This window comes from Pongo abelii, chromosome 10, assembly GCF_028885655.2.
Source record: "Pongo abelii isolate AG06213 chromosome 10, NHGRI_mPonAbe1-v2.0_pri, whole genome shotgun sequence".
NCBI classification, from domain to species: Eukaryota; Metazoa; Chordata; class Mammalia; order Primates; family Hominidae; genus Pongo; species Pongo abelii.
Genome location: NC_071995.2, coordinates 53460745 through 53481444, shown reverse-complemented (window position 1 = coordinate 53481444; position 20700 = coordinate 53460745). Strand labels below are relative to the sequence as shown.

The 20700-nt window shown below is 37.0% G+C and overlaps 1 protein-coding gene across 2 annotated transcripts; it reads right to left on the bottom strand.

Annotated features, from left to right (window-relative positions):
• Positions 1-10443: 10443 nt before the first annotated feature.
• On the bottom strand, positions 10444-16705 carry LOC100434945 (olfactory receptor 6C4). Of its 2 annotated transcripts, none has more exons than XM_054528543.1 (2): positions 16189-16705; positions 10444-15077 (listed from the first exon to the last, which is right to left on the bottom strand). In XM_054528543.1, the coding sequence occupies exon 2, from the start codon at positions 15057-15059 to the stop codon at positions 14130-14132; it is 930 nt and encodes a 309-aa protein (XP_054384518.1). In that variant the 5' UTR covers positions 15060-15077; positions 16189-16705; the 3' UTR covers positions 10444-14129. The 2 variants fall into 2 exon arrangements, with proteins under 2 accessions (XP_054384518.1, XP_054384517.1); XM_054528542.1 differs by having other exon boundaries at positions 16341-16705.
• Between the last annotated feature and the right edge of the window lie 3995 nt (positions 16706-20700).

Genomic DNA, 20700 nt, shown 5'->3' with positions numbered 1-20700 from the left:
TTCTTGATGATTAGTGATGTTGAACATTTTTTCATATGTTTGTTGGCCATTTGTATATCTCTTTTGAGAAATGTCTATTGAAGGCTTTTGCCTATTTTAAAATCAGATTATTTGTTTTCTTGCTATTAGGTTGTTTATATACTGTTACTTATATATTTTGCATGTTAACCTCTTATCATATGTATAGTTTGCAAATATTTTATCCTATTCTGTAGGTTGTCTCTTCACTCTGTTGATTGTTTCCTTAGCTGTGCAGAAGCTTTTTAGTTTGATATAATCCCATTTGTGTATTTTTGCTTTTGTTGTCTATGCTTTTGTTGTCATATCCAAGAAATCATTGCCCTGACCAATTTTGTGGAGCTTTCCCTCTTTGTTTTCTTCTAGTAGTTTCATAGTTTTGGTCTTACATTTAAGTCTTTATTATGAATTGATTTTTGTATATGCTGTTAGATAAGGGTATACTTTCATTCTTCTGTTTGTGAATATCCAGTTTTTCCAACACTATTTATTGAAAAGACTGTCCTTTCTTTATTGTGTGTTCTTGGCACTTTTGTTGACAATAAGTTGGCTGTAAATGCATAGGTTTATTTCTGGGCTATGTATTCTGTTCCATTGGTTTATGTGTATGTTTTCATGCCTGTACCATGTGGATTTTGGTTATCATAGCTTTGTAGTATATTTTGAAGTCAGGTGGTGTGATGCTTCCTGCTTTGTTCTTTTCATTCAAGATTGCTTTGGCTGTTTGGGGTCTTTTGTGGTTCATATAAATTTTACGGGTTTTTTCAATATTCATTCATGATAAAAACCTCTTAACAAACTAGGTATAGGAGAAAAGCACCTCAACAAAATAAAGGCTATATATGACAAGCCCACAGCTAACATTATGCTCAGTGGGGAAAAATGAAAAGCTCTCAACATTTTTCTACTTACAATGTTAGCTGTGGGTCTGTCACATATGACCTTTATTGTGTTGAGGTATGTTCCTTCTATACTGAATTTGTTTAGGGCTTTTATCATAAAGTGATGTTGAATTCTATCAAATGCTTTTTCTGCATCTATTCAGGTGATCATGTGGTTTTTATACTTCATTCTCCTAATATAGTATATCAGATTTATTGGTTTGCACATGTTGAACCATCCTTGCATCCCTGGGATGAATCCCACTTGGTAATGATGAATGACCTTTTTAATAGCTGGTTGGATTTGTTTTGCTAGTATTTTGTTGAGGATTTTTTTCATCTATGTTCATCAATGATATTTTCATGTAATTTTCTTTTTTTATGTTCTTATTGTGTTTGGTATCAAGGTAATGGTGACAACCTAAAATAAGTTTGGAAGAATTTCCTTTTTTAAAATTTTTTGGAAGGGCTTGAGAAAGAAAGGTATTAATTATTCTTATTTATTTATTTTTATTATTATACTTTAAATTCTAGGGTACATGTGCACAATGTATACATGTGGCATGTTGCACATAGGTATACATGTGGCATGTTGGTTTCCTGCACCCATTAACTCATCATTTACATTAGGTATTTCTCCTAACACTATCGCTCCTCCAGCACCCCACCTCTCAACAGGCCCCAGTGTGTGATGTTCCCCTCCCTGTGTCCATGTGTTCTCATTTTTCAACTCCCACTTATGAGTGAGAACATGCAGTGTTTGGTTTTCTGTCCTTGTGATATTTTGCTGAGAATGATGGTTTCCAGCTTCATCCATTTTATGGCTGCATAGTGTTCCATGGTGTATATGTGCCACATTTTCTTTTTTTATTTCTTATTATACTTTAAGTTCTAGGGTACATGTGCACAATGTGCAGGTTTGTTACATAGGTATACATGTGCCATGTCGGTTTGCTGCACCCATCAACTCATCATTTACATTAGGTATTTCTCCTAATGCTATCCCTCCCCTAGCCCTCCACTCCCTGACAGGCCCTGGTGTGTGATGTTCCCTGCCCTCTGTCCAAGTGTTCTCATTGTTCAGTTCCCACCTATGAGTGAGAATATGAGGTGTTTGGTTTTCTGTCCTTGTGACAGTTTGCTGAGAATAATGGTTTTCACCTTCATCCATGTCCCTGCAAAGGACATGACCTCATCCTTTTTTATGGTTACATAGTATTCCATAGTGTATATGTGCCACATTTTCTTAATCCAGTCTATCATTGTTGGACATTTGTGTTGGTTCCAAGTCTTTGCTATTGTGAATAGTGCCACAATAAACATATGTGTGCATGGTCTTTATAGTAGCATGATTTATAATCCTTTGGATATATACCCAGTAATGGGATCGCTGGGTCAAATGGTATTTCTAGTTCTAGATCCCTGAGGAATTGCCACACTGTCTTCCACAATGGTTGAACTAATTCACATTCCCACTGACAGTGTAAAAGCATTCCTATTTCTCCACATCCTCTCCAGCGTCTGTTGTTTCCTGACATTTTAATGATTGCCATTCTAACTGGTGTGAGATGGTATCTCATTGTGGTTTTGATTTGCATTTCTCTGAAGACCAGTGATGATGAGCATTTTTTCATGTGTCTGTTGGCTGCATTAATGTCTTCTTTTGAGAAGTGTCTGTTCATATCCTTTGCCCACTTTTGATGGGGTTGTTTGTTTTTTTCCTGTAAATTTGTTTAAGTTCTTGGTAGATTCTGGTACTAACCCTTTGTCAGATGGGTAGATTGCAAAAATTTTCTCCCATTCTGTATGTTGCCTGTTCACTCTGATGGTAGTTTCTTTTGCCATGCAGAAACTCTTTAGTTTAATTAGATCCCATTTGTCTATTTTGGGTTTTGTTGCCATTGCTTTTAGTGTTTTAATCCTGAAGTCTTTACCCATGCCCATGTCCAGAATAGTATTACCTAGGTTTTCTTCTAGAATTTTTATGGTTTTAGGTCTAACATTTAAGTCTTTTTTTTTTTTTTGAGACAGAGTCTTGTTCTGTTGCCCAGGCTGGAGGGCAGTGGTGCAATCTCAGCTCACTGCAAGCTCTGCCTCCTGGGTTCAAGGGATTCTTCTGCCTCAGCCTCCCGAGTAGCTGGAACTACAGGTGCCCACCACCACGCCTGGCTAATTTTTTGTATTTTTAGTACAGACAGGGTTTCACTGTGTTATCTAGGATGGTCTCAATCTCTTGACCTTGTGATCCACCCGCCTTGGCCTCCCAAAGTGCTGGGATTACAGGCATGAGCCACTGCACCCAGCCACATTTAAGTCTTTAATCCATCTTGAATTAATTTTTGTATAAGGTGTAAGGAAGGGATCTAGTTTCAGCTTTCTACATATGGCTAGCCAGTTTTCCCAGCACCATTTATTAAATAGGGAATCGTTTCCCTATTTCTTGTTTTTGTCAGGTTTGTCAAAGATCAGATGGTTATAGTGGTATGGTGTTATTTCTGAGGCCTCTGTTCTGTTCCATTGGTCTATATCTCTGTTTTGGTACCAGTACCATGCTGTTTTGGTTACTGTAGACTTGTAGTATAGTTTGAAGTCAGGTAGCGTGATGCCTCCAGTTTTGTTCTTTTTGCTTAGGATTGTCTTGGCTATGCGTGCTCTTTTTTGGTTCCATATGAACTTTAAAGTAGTTTTTTCAATCCTGGGAAGAAAGTCAGTGGTAGCATGATGGGGATGGCATTGAATCTATAAATTATCTTGGGCAGTATGGCCACTTTCATGATATTGATTTTTCCTATCCATGAGCATTGGTGTTCTTCTGGCTTGTAGGGTTTCTGCTGAGAGATCCACTGTTAGTCTGATGGGCTTCCCTTTGTGGGTAACCATACCTTTCTCTTAACATTTTTTCCTTCATTTCAACTTTGGTGAATCTGACAATTATGTGTCTTCGGTTTGCTCTTCTTGAGGAGTATCTTTCTGGTATTCTCTGCATTTCCTGAATTTGAATGTTGGCCTGTCTTGCAAAGTTGGGGAAGTTCTCCTGGATAATATCCTGAAGAGTGCTTTCTAACCTGGTTCCATTCTCCCCATCACTTTCAGGTACACCAATCAAACGTAGATTTGGTCTTTTCACATAGTCCCATATTTCTTGAAGGCTTTGTTCATTTCTTTTCACTCTTTTTTCTCTAGTCTTGTCTTCTAGCTTTATATCATTAATTTGATCTTCAATCATGGATATCCTTTCTTCCACTTGATCGAATCTGCTATTGAAGCTTGTGTATGCTTCACAAAGTTCCTGTACTGTGGTTTTCAGCTTCATCAGGTGACTTAAGCTCTTCTCTACCCTGGTTATTCTAGTTAGCCATTGTCTAACCTTTTTTCAAGGTTCCTAGCTTCTTTGCAATGGGTTAGAACATGCTCCTTTAGCTCAGAAAAGTTTGTTATTACCGACCTTCTGAAGCCTACTTATGTCAACTCATCAAATTCCTTCTCTGTCCGGTTTTGTTCCCTTGCTGGCAAGGAGTTGTGTTTCTTTCAAGGAGAAGAGACATTCTGCCTTTTTAAATTTTCAGCCTTTCTCCTTTGTTTTCTCCCCTTATTTGTGGTTTTATCTACTGTTCATCTTTGATGTTGGTGGCCTATGGTTGAAGTTTTGGTGTGAATGTCTCTTTTGTGGATGTTGATGCTATTCCTTTCTGTTTGTTATTTTGCCTTCTGACAGTCAGGTCCCTCAGCTGCAGGTCTGTTGGAGTTTGCTGAAGGTCCACCCCAGACCCTGTTTGCTTCCAGACCCTGTTTTCCTGTGGAGGCTGCAGAACAGCAAATATTGCCACCTGATCCTTCCTCTGGAAGCTTCATCCCAGAGGGGCACCTGCCTGTATGAGGTTTCTGTCAGCCCCTACTGGGAGGTGTCTCCCAGTCAGGCTACACGGTGGTCAGGGACCCTCTTGTGGAGGCAGTTTGTCCATTATCAGAGTTTGAACACGATGCTGGGGGAACCACTGCTCTTCAGAGCTGTCAGGCCAGGACATTTAAGTCTGCAGAAGCTGTCTGCTGTCTTTTGTTCAGCTATGTCCTGCCCCCAGATGTGGGATCTAGAGAGGCCTTGCTGATCTGCGGTTGGCTCCACCCAGTTCAAGCTTTTGTGCAGCTTTGTTTACACAGTGAACATAGAGCTGCCTACTCAAGCCTCAGCAATGGCAGATGCCCCTCCCCCTGCCAAGCTCCAGTGTCCCAGGTGGATCTCAGACTGCTGTGCTTGCAGCAAGCAACACTTTATGTGTGTGGGTCCTGCTGAGCCAGGCAGGGGAGGGAATCTTCTGGTCTGCCTGTTGTGAAGACCAAGGAAAAAGTGCAGTATTTGGGCAGGAGTGTACTGTTCCTTCAGGGACAGTCACTCAAGGCTTCCCTAGGCTAGGAAAGGGAAATACCCTGACCCCTTGTGCTTCCCAGGTGAGGCAACATCCCGCTCTACTTTGGCTTGCCCTCTGTGGGCTGTGCCCACTGTCCAACCAGTCCCAATGAGATGAACCAAGTACCACAGTTGGAAATGCAGAAATCACCTGTATTCTGTGTCAGTCTCACTGAGAACTGTAGACTAGAGCTGATCCTATTCAACCATCTTGGAAGGAACAGGTATTAATTATTCTTTAAATGTTTGGTAGAAATCAGCACTGAAGCTATCAGGTCCTGAGCTTTTCTTTAATGGGAGACTTTTTGTTACTCATTCAATTGCTTTACTGATTATTCTTCTGTTTAGATTTTCTATTTATTTATAAATCAATCTTGGTATGTTGTATGTTTCAAGGAATTTATTTATTTCTTCTAGGTTATCTAATTTTTTGATGTATGTTTGTCCCAAATAGTCTCTTATGATTATGTTTGTGGTATTGAATATTTCCTTTTTCATTTCTGATTTAATTTATTTGAGTCTCCTCTTTTTTCTTATTCTAGTTAATGATTTGTTGATTTTCTTAATCTTTTCAAAAAACTAACTTCATTCACTGATATTTTTCTCATTTTTCTAGTCTTGATTTTGTTTATTTTTCCTCTAATCTTTATTATTTTCTTCCTCTACTAATTTTGGGTTTAGTTTGTTCTTGTTTGTCTAGTTCCTTGAAGTATAATGTTAGGTTGTTTATCTTTTTTTGATGTAGGCATTTACTCCTCTAATGTTTAGTTTTAGAACTGCTTTTGCCATAACCCATAAGTTTTGGTAGGTGGTGTTTACATTTTCCTTTGACAGTCCTGTACTTGGTTATTGATATCTTTCTCCAGGTTTGGAATTGTTTTTGCTATTATTTCTTTATGCAATTTTTCTACTTCTTTATCTTTCTTTTTGCTTCCTTTAACTCTAGTAACTGAAAGCACTTGCTGTTTTGATGCATTCCCATAAATCCTGTAATATTTTCTTATTCCTTTTTCTTTTTTTCTCCTCTTACTTTATACTTACATATAAACTGTCTTCAAGTTTACAGATTTTTTCCTGCTTGATCAATTCCACTGTTTATACAATCTATTTTTATTTTATTATATTTTTAGCTCCAGATTTCTGTTTAATTTTTTAATTGTTTTAATCTCTCCAATAAATTTCTTGTTCTGGTCATTTATTTTTTTCCTTGTTTCTTTGAGGAAAATATTTCTCTGTATTTTATTCAACATTTTATTCAAGTTCACTGAGTTTCCTTCAAATAGTTATTTTGAATTCCTTGTCAGGTCTTTCATATAGCTCCATTTTTTAGGGTTTGTCACTGGCATTTTATTTTGGCCATTTGGGGATTTCATGTTTTCCTGATTGTTCTTGAACCTTGTGGTCATGTGTTGAAATCTGTAATTTGAAGAAGTAGATATCTATTTCACTGATTGCAAACTGGCTTTGTCTGGAAACTCCCTTTAACATTAAGCCAGTGCAGAGATTCTGGTCAGGCCATCTAGTGTGATCACTATGTCAGAGACTTTTGCAGCCTTTGCAGTGCTAGGGGAAACTCTAGGCCCAGGATCTCTGTGGTTACTTTGGTGCTGGGCTGGAATGCTGTGACCACTGGGCTGGTGTAGCACTGCTGAATTCCTGAAGCTAGTGGCTGTGGAGGCCTGCCTGCCACAAAGAGCTGTCCAGAGCCTGAGGCTATTGTAGTCAGCTAGCATTTATGAGGACTGGAGATCTAGTCTATGGCTCAGGTGCCTTGGATTTCTGGATTTCCATCTGACACCAAGGCAGGTCTAGGGGCTTAATCTGTGGGTATTGGCCTGGATTCAGAAACTGTAGAGATTTGCTTGGTACTGAGTTTTACTGTGGCAACTGGTGTTATGGTCCAAGGCAAGGCCCTATGCTTATTTCCCTCTTTTTATCCCAAGCAGGCTGTATTTCTTTCTGTGGTGTGCTGCCTGGGGTTGGGGGAGGAATGGGCAGATAATGTAAAATTGTCCCTCCTATCTTCTTCAAGCCTTTTTTCCTGTTATTATGCTCTAAATAGGTACTGCAATCTCTTAACTGGTTTCCTTAGCTCTTGTAAAGGCTTTTTTATGCATGAATAGTTGTTCAAATTGGTGTTTCTGTGGAGGGATGGAGATATCTAATCTGCCATTTTGCTCTGCTCTCCCTAATTTTTATTCTATATTATCTTTCTTTTATCTTACTTTGGTCCTCCTTTGCAACCCTACAATGCATGTTTTCTAAAATTTTAATTCTGGTTATGAGTTACTTTTACTGGCAAAAACTGCAATTACTTTAGCACCAACCTAATAGATTTTTCTTCTTTGAGTCTCACTTTTTGAACAGACAAAATATATTATTTCCTTAAATAGGTTTTCTAAACTATTTGATATTCTTTCCCCTCGAGAATATTGATAATTCATGAATTCAGTTGCTTTAAATAGTTCTACACATTTTGAAGGCCTTGTTCATTCTTTTTTTGTCTGACTGTATTATTTTTAAAGATCTGTCTTCAAATTCTGAAAGGCGTTCTCCTCCTTGGTCCAGTCTGTTATTAAAGCTTTCAAATGTAGTTTGTAATTTCTTCAATGAATCTTTCAGTTCCATATTTTTAAAAAAGATGTCTAATTGCTAAATTTCTCATTCATATCCTAAAAAGCTTCTGCACAGTAAAAAAAAAATTAATAGAGTAAAAAGGCAACTTGCAGACTCGGAGAGAATATTTGCTAACTATGCATCTGACAGGGGACTGATGTCCAGAATTTACAAGAAACTCAAACAATGCAGCAACAACAACCAGAGCAAATAATCCTATTAAAAAGTGGGAAAAGGACATGAACAGACATTTTTCAAAAGATGACATACTAGTGGCCAAAAATCATGAAAAATGCTCATTGTCACTAATCAGATAAATAGAAAAACTAAAACCACAATGAGATGTCACCTTACACCAGTTGGAATGCCTATTATTAAAAAGACAAAAAATAACAGGTGTTGGTGAGGCTGTGGAGAAAAGGGGATACATACACTGTGACTGGGAATATAAATTAGTACAAGCGTGATAGAAAACAGTTTGGAGATTTCTGACAGAACTGAAAATAGAACTACCATTCAATCCAGCAACCCCATTACTAAGTATCTACCCAAAGGAAAGGAAATCATTATATGAAAAGATACCTGTACTTGTATGTTTATTGCAGCACTATTCACAATAGCAAAGATATGGAATCAACCTAAATGTCCATCAACGGATGATGGAATAAAGAAAAGTGATATATATCACAGCCATATATATATATATATAAACACAGCCATGAAAAAGAATGAAATCATGTCTTTGCAGCAAGATGGATGGACTAGAGGTCATTATCTTAGGTGAAACAAATCAGACACAGAAAGACAAACATCGCATGCTCTCACTTATAAGGGGAAGCTAAATAATGTATACACATGGATGTAGAGTGCAGAATAATGACAATGGAAACTCATAAGGGTGGGTGGCAGGAGGAGGGTGGATTAATTAAGGGGTACAGTGGATATCACTCTGGTGATGGATTCGTCAAAAGCCCTTACTTTACCTCTATGCAACATATCCATGTAACGAAATTACAATTGTACCCCATCGATTTATACACAAAGGTCAAAAATGTACTTTATGTGTTTAATACAATTTATATTATTATTTTAATCTTTCCTATTATTTGCATCATACTTCTGTAGTTATTTCTGTTCTAATTTGTGTATTTCTTTTAAAAATTATTTTGAATTTGTTCTTTGTGTGGTGAGCCTTCTGAGGTGATCTTTTATTTTCCCATCACATTTAAATGTCTGATAATCTATTTTGCCATCACATTTAAATGTCTGATTTTAAAGGTGTATATTTCCTTTATTCTGTATGATATTTATGATATCTGTTAGTTGGTATCTTTCTATATTATAGAAAATATATTATTTCTTTCTTTTTTTCTTCTCTTTTTTCCTTTTCTTTTCACCCATGATTCTTATTGTCTCGATTTATTTTGGCATTTGCACTTGTCTTTTGGTACCTATCTATCTATATATCTATTGATCTATCATTTCTCCCTATTTAAACTTTTTATTGTTTTCTTTTGTCTTAATGGAGAGTTTATTAGACCTGACCTTCTAGCTCATTATTTCTGCTTTGGTTCTACCTGTTGTGGTATTGTTCTCATTTGTTTTATTCTTTATTTCTTTTATTATGTTTTTTATTTCTCTATTTCTCTTTTATAACCTATTGTGAATTTGGACACTTACTATGTTTTTAAACCTCATTATTTTATAATGTTTTGTCCTTAATTTTACCAGTATCTTTTATATCTTTTTGAAGAAATTATAATTATTCAAAATTTTTGATATTTCTGCTATAATTTTTTTATATCATATATTGTCCAGTATGTAGCTTTTTCCCCTCCAAGTAGATGTGTTCCTCAGATGAGTGGTTGCTTTAGCTTTAGAGCATGTGACTCCACTATAGCTTTGGCTATACTATCTAATGATATGTATGAAAAAACGCTTAAGCCCTGGTTTTTGACCTTCAACGTGAATTTAAATAAATGGGTAAATGTGATTTTCAGGCCAGAGAACCCATCATTACAAACTGTCCTTAATCATCCTATGTTATACCTTACCTGGCTTCCTAAAAAATTCTCTGTTAAAGATATACAAAAGGCCAAGAAACATATTAAAAAAGTTCAATACCACGAATCATCAGGGATATGAGAATTAAAACCACAATGAGATACTACTATATTCCTGCAAGAATGGCCATTATCAAAAAGTCAAAAAGCAATAGATGTTGGTGTGGATGTGGGGAAAAGGGAAAGCCTATTGCTGCTGGTGGGAATGTAAATTAGTACAACCTCTATTGAAAACAGTATGGTGATTCCTTAAAGAGCTAAAAGTAAACCTACGATTTGATCCAGCAATCTCACTACTGGGTATTTACCCCAAGGAAAAGAAGTCATTATATGAAAAAGACACTGGCATATGCATGTTTATAGAAGCACAATTCACAATTGCAAAATTGTGGAACCAACCTACGTGCCCAATGACTAATGAATGGATAAAGAAAATGTGCTATATATACACCATGAAATACTACTCAGCCATGAAAAGAAACAACATTTTTTATTATTTTATTTTATCTTTTTTTTGAGACAGAATCTTGCTGTGTTGCCCAGCCTGAAGTACAGTGGCATAAACTCAGCTCACTACAACCTCTGCCTCCCTGGTTCAAGTAAGTCTCATACCTTAGCCTCCCAAGTAGCTGGAACTACAGGCACATGCCATCACGCCAGGCTAATTTTTGTATTTTTGGTAGAGACAGGGTTTTACCATGTTGGCCAGGCTGGTCTCGAACTCCTGACCTCAAGTGATCTGCCCACCTCAGCCTCCCAAATTTCTGGGATTACAGGCAAGAGCCACTGCACCTGGCCTGGAAAGGAATAAAAGAAAGTATTTTGCAGCAATTTGGATGGAGCTGGAAGTCGTTATTCTAAGCGAAGTAATACGGGAGTGGAAAACCAAAAACTATGTTCTCACTTATAAGTATGTTCTCACTTATAAGTGGGAGCTAAGCTATGAGTATGCAAAGGCATACAGAGTGGTATAATGAACTTTAGAGACTCAGAGGGGGAATGATGGGAGGGGGCTAGGGATAAAAAACTACACCTTAGGTCCAATGTATACTACTTGGGTGACAGGTGCACTAAAATCTCAGAATTCACCACTATTTAATTCATTGATGTAACAAAAGGCCACTTGCATACCAAGTGATTCTTGTGCTTCAGCCTCCCCAGTAGCTGGAATTACAGGCATGCATCACCATGCCTGGCTGATTTTTGTATTTTTATTTGGTTGGTGCAAAAGTAATTGCAGTTTTTGCCATTACTTTTAGTAGCAAAAACCACAATTACTTTTGCATCAATGTAATAGTAGAAACGGGGTTTCACTGTGTTGGCCAGGCTGTTCTTTAACTCCTGACCTCAAGTGATCCACCTGCCTCAGCCTCCCAAAGAGCTGGGATTAGAAGTGTGAGTCACTTATCCTGGCTGAAATAAAAAAAATTTAAAAATATATTTTATTGTTTTGAATTTTATGTAAAACTCTTTGCAAGAAATGATGCTGGAAGACTACCTCTTTAGAATTTTAATCCATACATCCACAAGCTCTGGCAGCTTTAAAGAGAGGCAATAGAAGAATGAATGCCCAAATGTAGCAGATTGGCTCTTACTCATTTTCGTAATCTCTTCACCCTAGCACTGGTATAATATTATTCTGAGAATGTTAGGCAGCTAAAGCTGTTTCTTTTAATTCTTGTCCACTTTGGTGACATGAGGAATAAAACTCACCATTTTATATATTTAGATACTGAATATTCTGGTAGCTCAGCACCAGACTCTGTGAAGTCATTCCTTTTGCTTATCTATGACTTGGATTACATTCCAAGTATGAATTAACATAAAGCCAGACTAGATGAACAGATTTAGAAGAATATGACTTGCTTTTTTTTTGACAAGCTCATTTAGAAGGTGATACATTCTTTTCCATATTCATTTCCAAATGCTTATATGAAGAATGCTGAGTGAACTCTTGTCTAGTGATCTTAAACATTAACTTACACAAAGTACCTTCCTTCCTTGTCTCAGCATGTTAATACATCCCGTCTCCCACATAGATATCTAGGGCAATGAAGTTGTTGCTAGCCCCGTTCTTATAACCTGCTGCCAAGTATTTTGACGGCTTTATCTGAAGTGTAGGTAAGATCTTTGCTGACCCAGCTACCCAGCATGCAGCTGGATGTGTGGAGAGTAGAAATATGCTGGCCTTGTGCAGATGGATTTCAAGTACAATGGCCAATATTTTTACTGTCCCTGCTATATTAAACCAATTTAATTGGTTCTTTCTAGTTAATTTAATACCTTCTTTCTAGTTAAGCTCCAGTTCCTTGAAAAAATATTGTTTATAATATAGTTATAATAGATGTCATTTATTAAACACAATAAATACTGGCTGTCTTTTAATATTTTACATCTATTTTCTCACTGAATGCTCAAAACTATAAGATAGACACTATTATTGTAAACAATTTAGAGTTGACAGAGGTGAGCCTTAGACAGATCAAGTAACTAACACCAGGTAACTTTGGTAGAAAGTTGAAAATCTGGGATTTGAACTAAAGCCTGTGTTTTAAGCCACTATATGACATTGCTCCCACTGTACCATAGGTTCTCATAGAAATGTGGGTGTAGGGGAACTTAATGATTTAGATGTGGCTATTCAAGAAGACTCCTTGTTCTTGTAGTGCATTAAATTTGGAATATATTGAATATTATCACTAATCTCTAGCTAGCAACCAAAGAAAACAAGATACTCAAAATAGCAACAGCTTTACATAAAATACTTTTTTCAAAAATATTATACATTCTCCAATACCTTCTGTGGCTCTGATAATTTGCTCTCATAATCAGTTCAATCCAGCTTGTTCCTTAAATGCTTGAGAAGTACCTCATTCTACTCAACATATTACCACATGTGAAAATACCAGATTGTGTTCCACTTTTACCCCAAATAGTAACAAAGCTCCTGCAATTTGTTAAGATATTATTAAACTGTGTACAAATGCTCAGATTAAAAAAAAGTGCTTACTTCCATTGAAGTTGGACACTACCACTACCTATTCAAATTCAAGTTGTCATTGCCTTGAATCCATGTGTAAAGTTTTTGGTAGGGTAGTCTATTTCTAGTTGTTTTCCAAGACTCATAATTTGGAACATTCTAGATATAAGATTTCATTGACACTTTATATTCTTTTTCACTTTATAAAAAGGTCATCCATGGTTTATGTTACAAACAACAGCAAAAATTTGGGGGAAAGTTAAAGAAGTAGAGCCAGATAACAGAATTTTCTTTTCTAGTATCTCATAAAGTGAAACAAAAGGATGAAAATAAAATCATGATAGGAAGGAAAAAATCACCAGAAACTATCAAAGAGAGAGAAAACAGATCTCACACCATTAACTTAAAGTGTCACCTAAGAAAAGAAACAATAGATTTTTGTCTAGGAGAATGAAAGCCTTCTAAACTTGTCTCTAGAAACCTGTTTTAACCATAAACTAGAAAATGGACATATTAAGTTGAGAAAAATCTTAAGAATTTTCTCCTCATTTGGAGAAAAGTAGACTAAATGTATATTCTTTCATTTTCCTCTTATGAAAGGATGGAAGTTGCAATGGTTACATTTGAAATATAGATGAAAAAATGGAGGAGAATAAAAATTATTCACTCCTTGATGGAAACATAGTCTCCAGGGCTCCATGCTGAAGAACAATGCTGATACTACATTCTCCTCAAAACAATTCTGAAAATTTCTTGACTCATAAAACCCAACTAACTCAGTAGTTGTAATTACATACTTTTATGATCTGGTTTCCTTTTTCACTCTAAATTCTTATCCTCCTACTCCTCTAAATAAACAATCTGTTTTGCTTCTTAAATTTCAAATAATTTATGGAAAACAGAACTAATTCTTTCCAACTGTTCCTTTTCAGATCTCCATTCACTCTTCTCTAACAACAATTAAAACATTATTTTGTTTTTTTGTAAATTTATTACATGAATTTACCATTTATATATCTTTCCTTGATTCTAGACTATAGTTTTCTTGAAATTAGGACATATACTTTTCCTATTTTTATCTTCAATGGCCAATTTAGCACTCGAAATATAGACATTCAATGCATATTTGTTAAGTGAAAATGTATTTTGAAGTGTAATCTCCTTTTTTAAAGTTTCACAATCTTTTTGACTGAGTCCTTGAAAGCTTGTTTCACTTGCTGATTTCTTAAAGTATATATGAAGGGATTCAGCAAGGGAGTAACCGAAGTAATGAGTACAGCTATTCCTTTGTTGAAAGCACCTCCTTCTTTTGCAGAAGGATTAATGTACATAAACATGCAGCTGCCATAAGAGAGGGAGATGACAATCATGTGGGAGGAACAAGTGGAAAAGGCCTTTGTCCTTTGCTGGGCAGAAGGGATCCTCAGAATAGTCCTGATAATGTATGTGTAAGAAAGTGTCACCAGCACCAGAGTAACCACGAGAGTCACAAAAGCCAAGAGGATGACCATCAGTTCTAAGAGGCTTGTGTCTGAGCAGGCAAGCTCCATGAGAGGCCCATAGTCACAGTAATAGTGATTCAGAATGTTGGAGACACAGAAATCTACCTGGCTCATCAGGATGATTGGTGGTAAGATTGCTAGGAATCCCCCCAACCAGGAGCAGAACACTAGTTGCATGCAGACTCTGCTGCTCATAATAGTCAGGTATTGCAAGGGTTTGCAGATGGCCACGTAACGATCATAAGACATGGACGCCAGGAGGTAAAACTCGGTAGCTCCAAGAAATATAGCAAAAAAATACTGAGTCAAGCAGCCAGCAAAGCTGATAACTTTATTTCCTGTTGTCATGCTGGTCAGAAATCTGGGAATAAAAATGGATGTGAAGGAAATTTCTAAGAAGGAGAAATTCCGGAGGAAGAAATACATGGGGGTCTGGAGGTGGGGGTCTAGTAAGGTGAGGATAATAATAGTCAGATTTCCTAGGACACTTAGCATGTAGGTGAGGAACAGAAAGATGAATATCATCACTTGGAGTTCAGGTTGATTTGTAAGGCCCAGTAGAATAAACTCACCAAAGATGGTTCTGTTTTTCATTGTTGACCTTTAGAAAACCTAAAGGCAAAAGGTGAGAATGATGAAAATTGAAGAGTTTCTTAGAGTAAGAGAGATAAAGCTTATTTTAATGAACAGAATCAGGTCATACATTGCTCACCATCCAGATGGCCCAAACCAGTGTCCCATTGGGCTACACTTGGCTCCATGCAAGCCCCATATCTTTTGTTTAAGTGACCTTTTTCATTTCTCAAGTTGATCTGTTCCTGGGCACTTAAGAAAACTTATTATAGAATAACTCATGATTTTTTTTTCAGAAAAATAGAAGTTTTTGAACCTGTTGTTTCCTTTCAAATGTTTATACAATCTTCACAAGTAGAGCACTTTCTCTTGACTGTATTATAAACTCTCCTAATTCTGTGCTTTTGGCACACATCTCTCTACCTCATTCTGTTTTCTGTGCTTTCCTGTTTCTTTCTTTCCTTTCTCTGCACTATTTGATGCTTCACTGGATATCTGCTATAGATCCTTATCTCCATTACTGTCCAAATCTCTGACATCCTTGTTTCAGAAACAAGTAGGAATTTCCCTACACAGGCAATGCTGAAGATCATCTCATTTTATATTGTGAGTCTTTTCCTCTACATGAACAAGGCTCAAGCATCAATATGTCATATTAATTTACATTTTACATTTCTCTGCCACATTCAGAGTCTTCCAGGCACTGATTTGAGATATGTCTCTGAGAAGAGAAATTTTGGGAACTCTGTAAGCAGCATCATGGAATGGATTTTGCTCAGTCTTAGAGTCCCCAATGGCAACTAAGGATGACAGTTTATCATGACCCAAGCTCTCCTGTTTTCTATTCTTGTCTTACAGAAACCAGAAAAAGTTTTTGATAATAAGAGTTCTTTCTAGATAAAGTGGTAATTCTCAGAGAAGAAAAATATGGTGGTAGTATTGTGAGTGCATCTTTAGATTTTTCTGATTAAGGGGCAAATATAATATAAAGGGGTCCCTCTAATTTACATGCACATGGATTAGAAAAATTATGTTATTACAATCATTCTTGTCAACCTTCCCATCTTTCCATACAGGTTTTGGAGGTCTTAGATGATGTGAAACATTGACCTGGGTCTCCTGCAGCCCTCTTTTCCTTGTTTATACTAACCTGTGGTCTTTGGCAAGTACTGCATTTTCTTCCAGATTTTCACAGTTGATTCATTTCATGATCCACATTTATAGAATGATAAAATCAGTGACTTTAAAAACATATGATGCTCATACCTTTGACAATCTGAATGACTATAGTATACTGTTTACCTTGTTGTTCCTAAGAGGCAAATCAAAGATGAGATGTGCCATGTGAATCTTTGAGTAGTATAAATTTTAACATATTTTCTATTGGCTTCCATCCACATTTTACCTTTCTCTTAATAGAAGTATCCAAACTCGTGGAACTTAACCAGAAAAAAGAGCATATTATTTTCCATTCTAAGAATCCAATCCAGAATCAAATCATAGTTCCTGAGAGACACAGACCTTCACATATGTAATAAAAAAGAAAAACAAAGCCCATAGAAGTTATTGAATCAGAAGAAAATACTTTGAGAGTCAGAAAATTTCTTAAAATTTATGTTCTAAGAGAGATTATGTTGAAGTTCTTAGATGGCAGAAGATGGGCATCTTTGCAGCTTCTGTGTTAGCTAGAGCAACACAGGTTTTATCTGCTCTTTTTAGAGCAGGCACATGGGATCAATTTCCTGAAGAAGCTAAAGAAGCCCTGTGGACCCAAGTTAAAAAGGGGCTAATGAACCTCAGTTGCTGGCAATTTTGAGAACAAACTGCAAACATATGACTGAGAAGAGAGGTTCCAGAGAGACCATTGAGATAAAGGTTCCATGAGAGAATCTGCCACAGCCATGAAGTTTGTGGAGAAATGTAGAGCAATGGACGGACACTCCCTGGGGATGGGTGTGCCTGGCCTTGTCATTGTTTCTATTATCTCTCCTTTAATAACCCGGTTTGGCCAGTGCTCCAACATGATATAAATGAATGACAACTCACAGTAAATCACCATAACCTGAATGCTGTGGTATCCTCCATGAATCTCCCATGTCTAAATTACCAAATTACTGACTCCATCAAACCAACAGCTGGAAAATAGTTTGCTGTTGACATATTTTGCTAATATGTTCAATTCAATGCATAGTTCAAACAGCCTCTCAGAAGCAATCAGCCTTCACTTTTGAAAGAAATATACTTTCACTCACTTCCCCATGGGATATCTCAACAGGTCTACCAGCACACAGTCTTTGAATGCAAGATCTTTTTTTTTTTTTTTCCTAAACCAGTATCTGTTTATTAGTGTTTGTTTTATTTTATTTTATTTTTTAAATTTTTAAATTATTATTACACTTTAAGTTTTAGGGTACATGTACACAATGTGCAGGTTTGTTACATATGTATACATGTGCCATGTTGGTGTGCTGCACCCATTAACTCATCATTTAGCATTAAGTATATCTCCTAATGCTATCCCTCCCCCTTCCCCCTACCCCACAACAGTCCCCGGAGTGTGATGTTCTTCCTGTGTCCATGTGTTCTCATTGTTCAATTCCCACCTGTGAGAGAGAACATGCAATGTTTGGTTTTTTGTCCTTGTGATAGTTTGCTGAGAATGATGGTTTCCAGTTTCATCCATGTCCCTAGAAAGGACATGAACTCTTCATTTTTTATGGCTGCATAGTATTCCATGGTGTATATGTGCCACATTTTCTTAATCCAGTCTATTGTTGTTGGACATTTGGCTTGGTTCCAAGTCTTTGCTATTGTGAATAGTGCCACAATAAACAAACGTGTGCATGTGTCTTTATAGCAGCATGATTTATAATCCTTTGGGTATATACCCAGTAATGGGATGGCTGGGTCAAATGGTATTTCTAGTTCTAGATCCCTGAGGAATCACCACACCGACTTCCACAATGGTTGGACTAGTTTACAGTCCCACCAACAGTGTAAAAGTGTTCCTATTTCTCCACATCTTCTCCAGCACCTGTTGTTTCCTGACTTTTTAATGATTGCCATTCTAACTGGTGTGGGATGGTATCTCATTGTGGTTTTGGTTTGCATTTCTCTGATGGCCAGTGATGATGAGCATTTTTCATGTGTTTTTTGGCTGCATAAATGTCTTCTTTTGAGAAGTGTCTGTTCATATCCTTCACCCACTTTTTGATGGGGTTGTTTGTTTTTGTCTTGTAAATTTGTTGGAGTTCATTGTAGATTCTGGATATTAGCCCTTTATCAGATAAGTAGGTTGCAAAAATTTTCTCCCATTTTGTAAGATGCATGTTCACTCTGATGGTAGTTTCTTTTGCTGTGCAGAAGCTCTTTAGTTTAATTAGATCCCATTTGTCAATTTTGACTTGTGTTGTCATTGCTTTTGGTGTTTTAGACATGAAGTCCTTGCCCATGCCTATGTGCTGAATGGTATTGCCTAGGTTTTCTTCTAGGGTTTTTATGGTTTTAGGTCTAACATGTAAGTCTTTAATCCATCTTGAATTAATTTTTGAATAAGGTATAAGGAAGGGATCCAGTTTCAGCTTTCTACTTACGGCTAGCCAGTTTTCCCAACACCATTTATTAAATAGGGAATCCTTTCCGCATTTCTTGTTTTTGTCAGGTTTGTCAAAGATCAGATGGTTGTAGATATGTGGCATTATTTCTGAGGGATCTGTTCTGTTCCATTGATCTATATCTCTGTTTTGGTACCAGTACAATGCTGTTTTGGTTACTGTAGCCTTGTAGTATAGTTTGAATTCAGGTAGCGTGATGCCTCCAGCTTTGTTCTTTTGGCTTAGGATTGACTTGGGATTGCAGGCTCTTTTTTGGTTCCATATGAACTTTAAAGTAGTTATTTCCAATTCTGTGAAGAAAGTCATTGGTAGCTTGGTGGGGATGGCATTGAATCTATAAATTACCTTGGGCAGTATGGCCATTTTCACAATATTGATTCTTCCTACCCATGAGCATGGAATGTTCTTCCATTTGTTTGTATCCTCTTTTATTTCATTGAGCAGTGGTTTGCAGTTCTCCTTGAAGAGGTCCTTCACATCTGTTCTTTAATTTTGATGTTAGGGTGTCAATTTTAGATCTTTCCTGCTTTCTCTTGTGGGCATTTAGTGCTACAAATTTCCCTCTACACACTGCTTTGAATGTGTCCCAGATATTCTGGTATGTTGTGTCTTTGTTCTTGTTGGTTTCAAAGAACATCTTTATTTCTGCCTTCATTTCATTATGTACCCAGTAGTCATTCAGGAGCAGGTTGCTCAGTTTCTGTGTAGTGGAGTGGTTTTGAGTGAGTTTCTTAGTCCTGAGCTCTAGTTCGATTGCACTGTGGTCTGAGAGACAGTTTGTTATAATTTCTTTTCTTTTACATTTGCTGAGGAGTGCTTTACTTCCAACTATGTGGTCAATTTTGGAATAGGTGTGGTGTGGTGCTGAAAAAAATGTATATTCTGTTGATTTTGGGTGGAGAGTTCTGTAGATGTTTATTAGGTCTGCTTGGTGCAGAGCTGAGTTCAATTCCTGGGTATCCTCGTTAACTTTCTGTCTTGTTGATCTGTCTTATGTTGACAGTGGGGTGTTAAAGCCTCCCATTATTATTGTGTGGGAGTCTAAGTCTCTTTGTAGGCCACTCAGGACTTGCTTTATGAATCTGGGTGCTCCTGTATTGGGTGCATATATATTTAGGATAGTTAGTTTTCTTGTTGAATTGATCCCTTTACCATTATGTAATGGCCTTCTTTGTCTCTTTTGATCTTTGTTGGTTTAAAGTCTGTTTTATCACATACTAGGATTGCAACCCCTGCCTTTTTTTGTTTTCAATTTGCTTGGTAGATCTTCCTCCATCCCTTTATTTTGAGCCTCTGTGTGTCTCTGCATGTGAGATGGGTTTCCTGAATACAGCACACTGATGGGTCTTGACTCTTTATCCAATTTGCCAGTCTGTGTCTTTTAATTGGAGCATTTAGCCCATTTACATTTAAAGTTAATATTGTTATGTATGTATTTGGTCCTGTCATTTTGATGTTAGCTGGTTATTTTGCTCAGTAGTTGATGCAGTTTCTTCCTAGCCTTGATGGTCTTTACATTTTGACATGTTTTTTCAGTGGCTGGTACCAGTTGTTCCTTTCCATGTTTAGTGCTTCCTTCAGAGCTCTTTTAGGGCAGGCCTGGTGGTGACAAAATCTCTCAGCATTTGCTTGTCTGTAAAGTATTTTATTTCACCTTCACTTATGAAGCTTAGTTTGGCTGGATATGAAATTCTGGGTTGAAAACTCTTTTCTTTAAGAATGTTGAATGTTGGCCCCCACTCTCTTCTGGCTTGTAGAGTTTCTGCTGAGAGATCTGCTGTTAGTCTGATGGGCTTCCCTTTGTGGGTAACCCAACTTTTCTCTCTGGCTGCCCTTAACATTTTTTCCTTCATTTCAACTTTGGTGAATCTGACAATTATGTGTCTTGGAGTTGCTCTTCTCGAGGAGTATCTTTGTGGTGTTCTCTGTATTTCCTGAATGTGAATGTTGGCCTGCCTTGCTAGATTGGGGAAGTTCTCCTGGATAATATCCTGCAGAGTGTTTTCCAACTTGTTTCCATTCTCCCCGTCATTTTCAGGTACACCAAT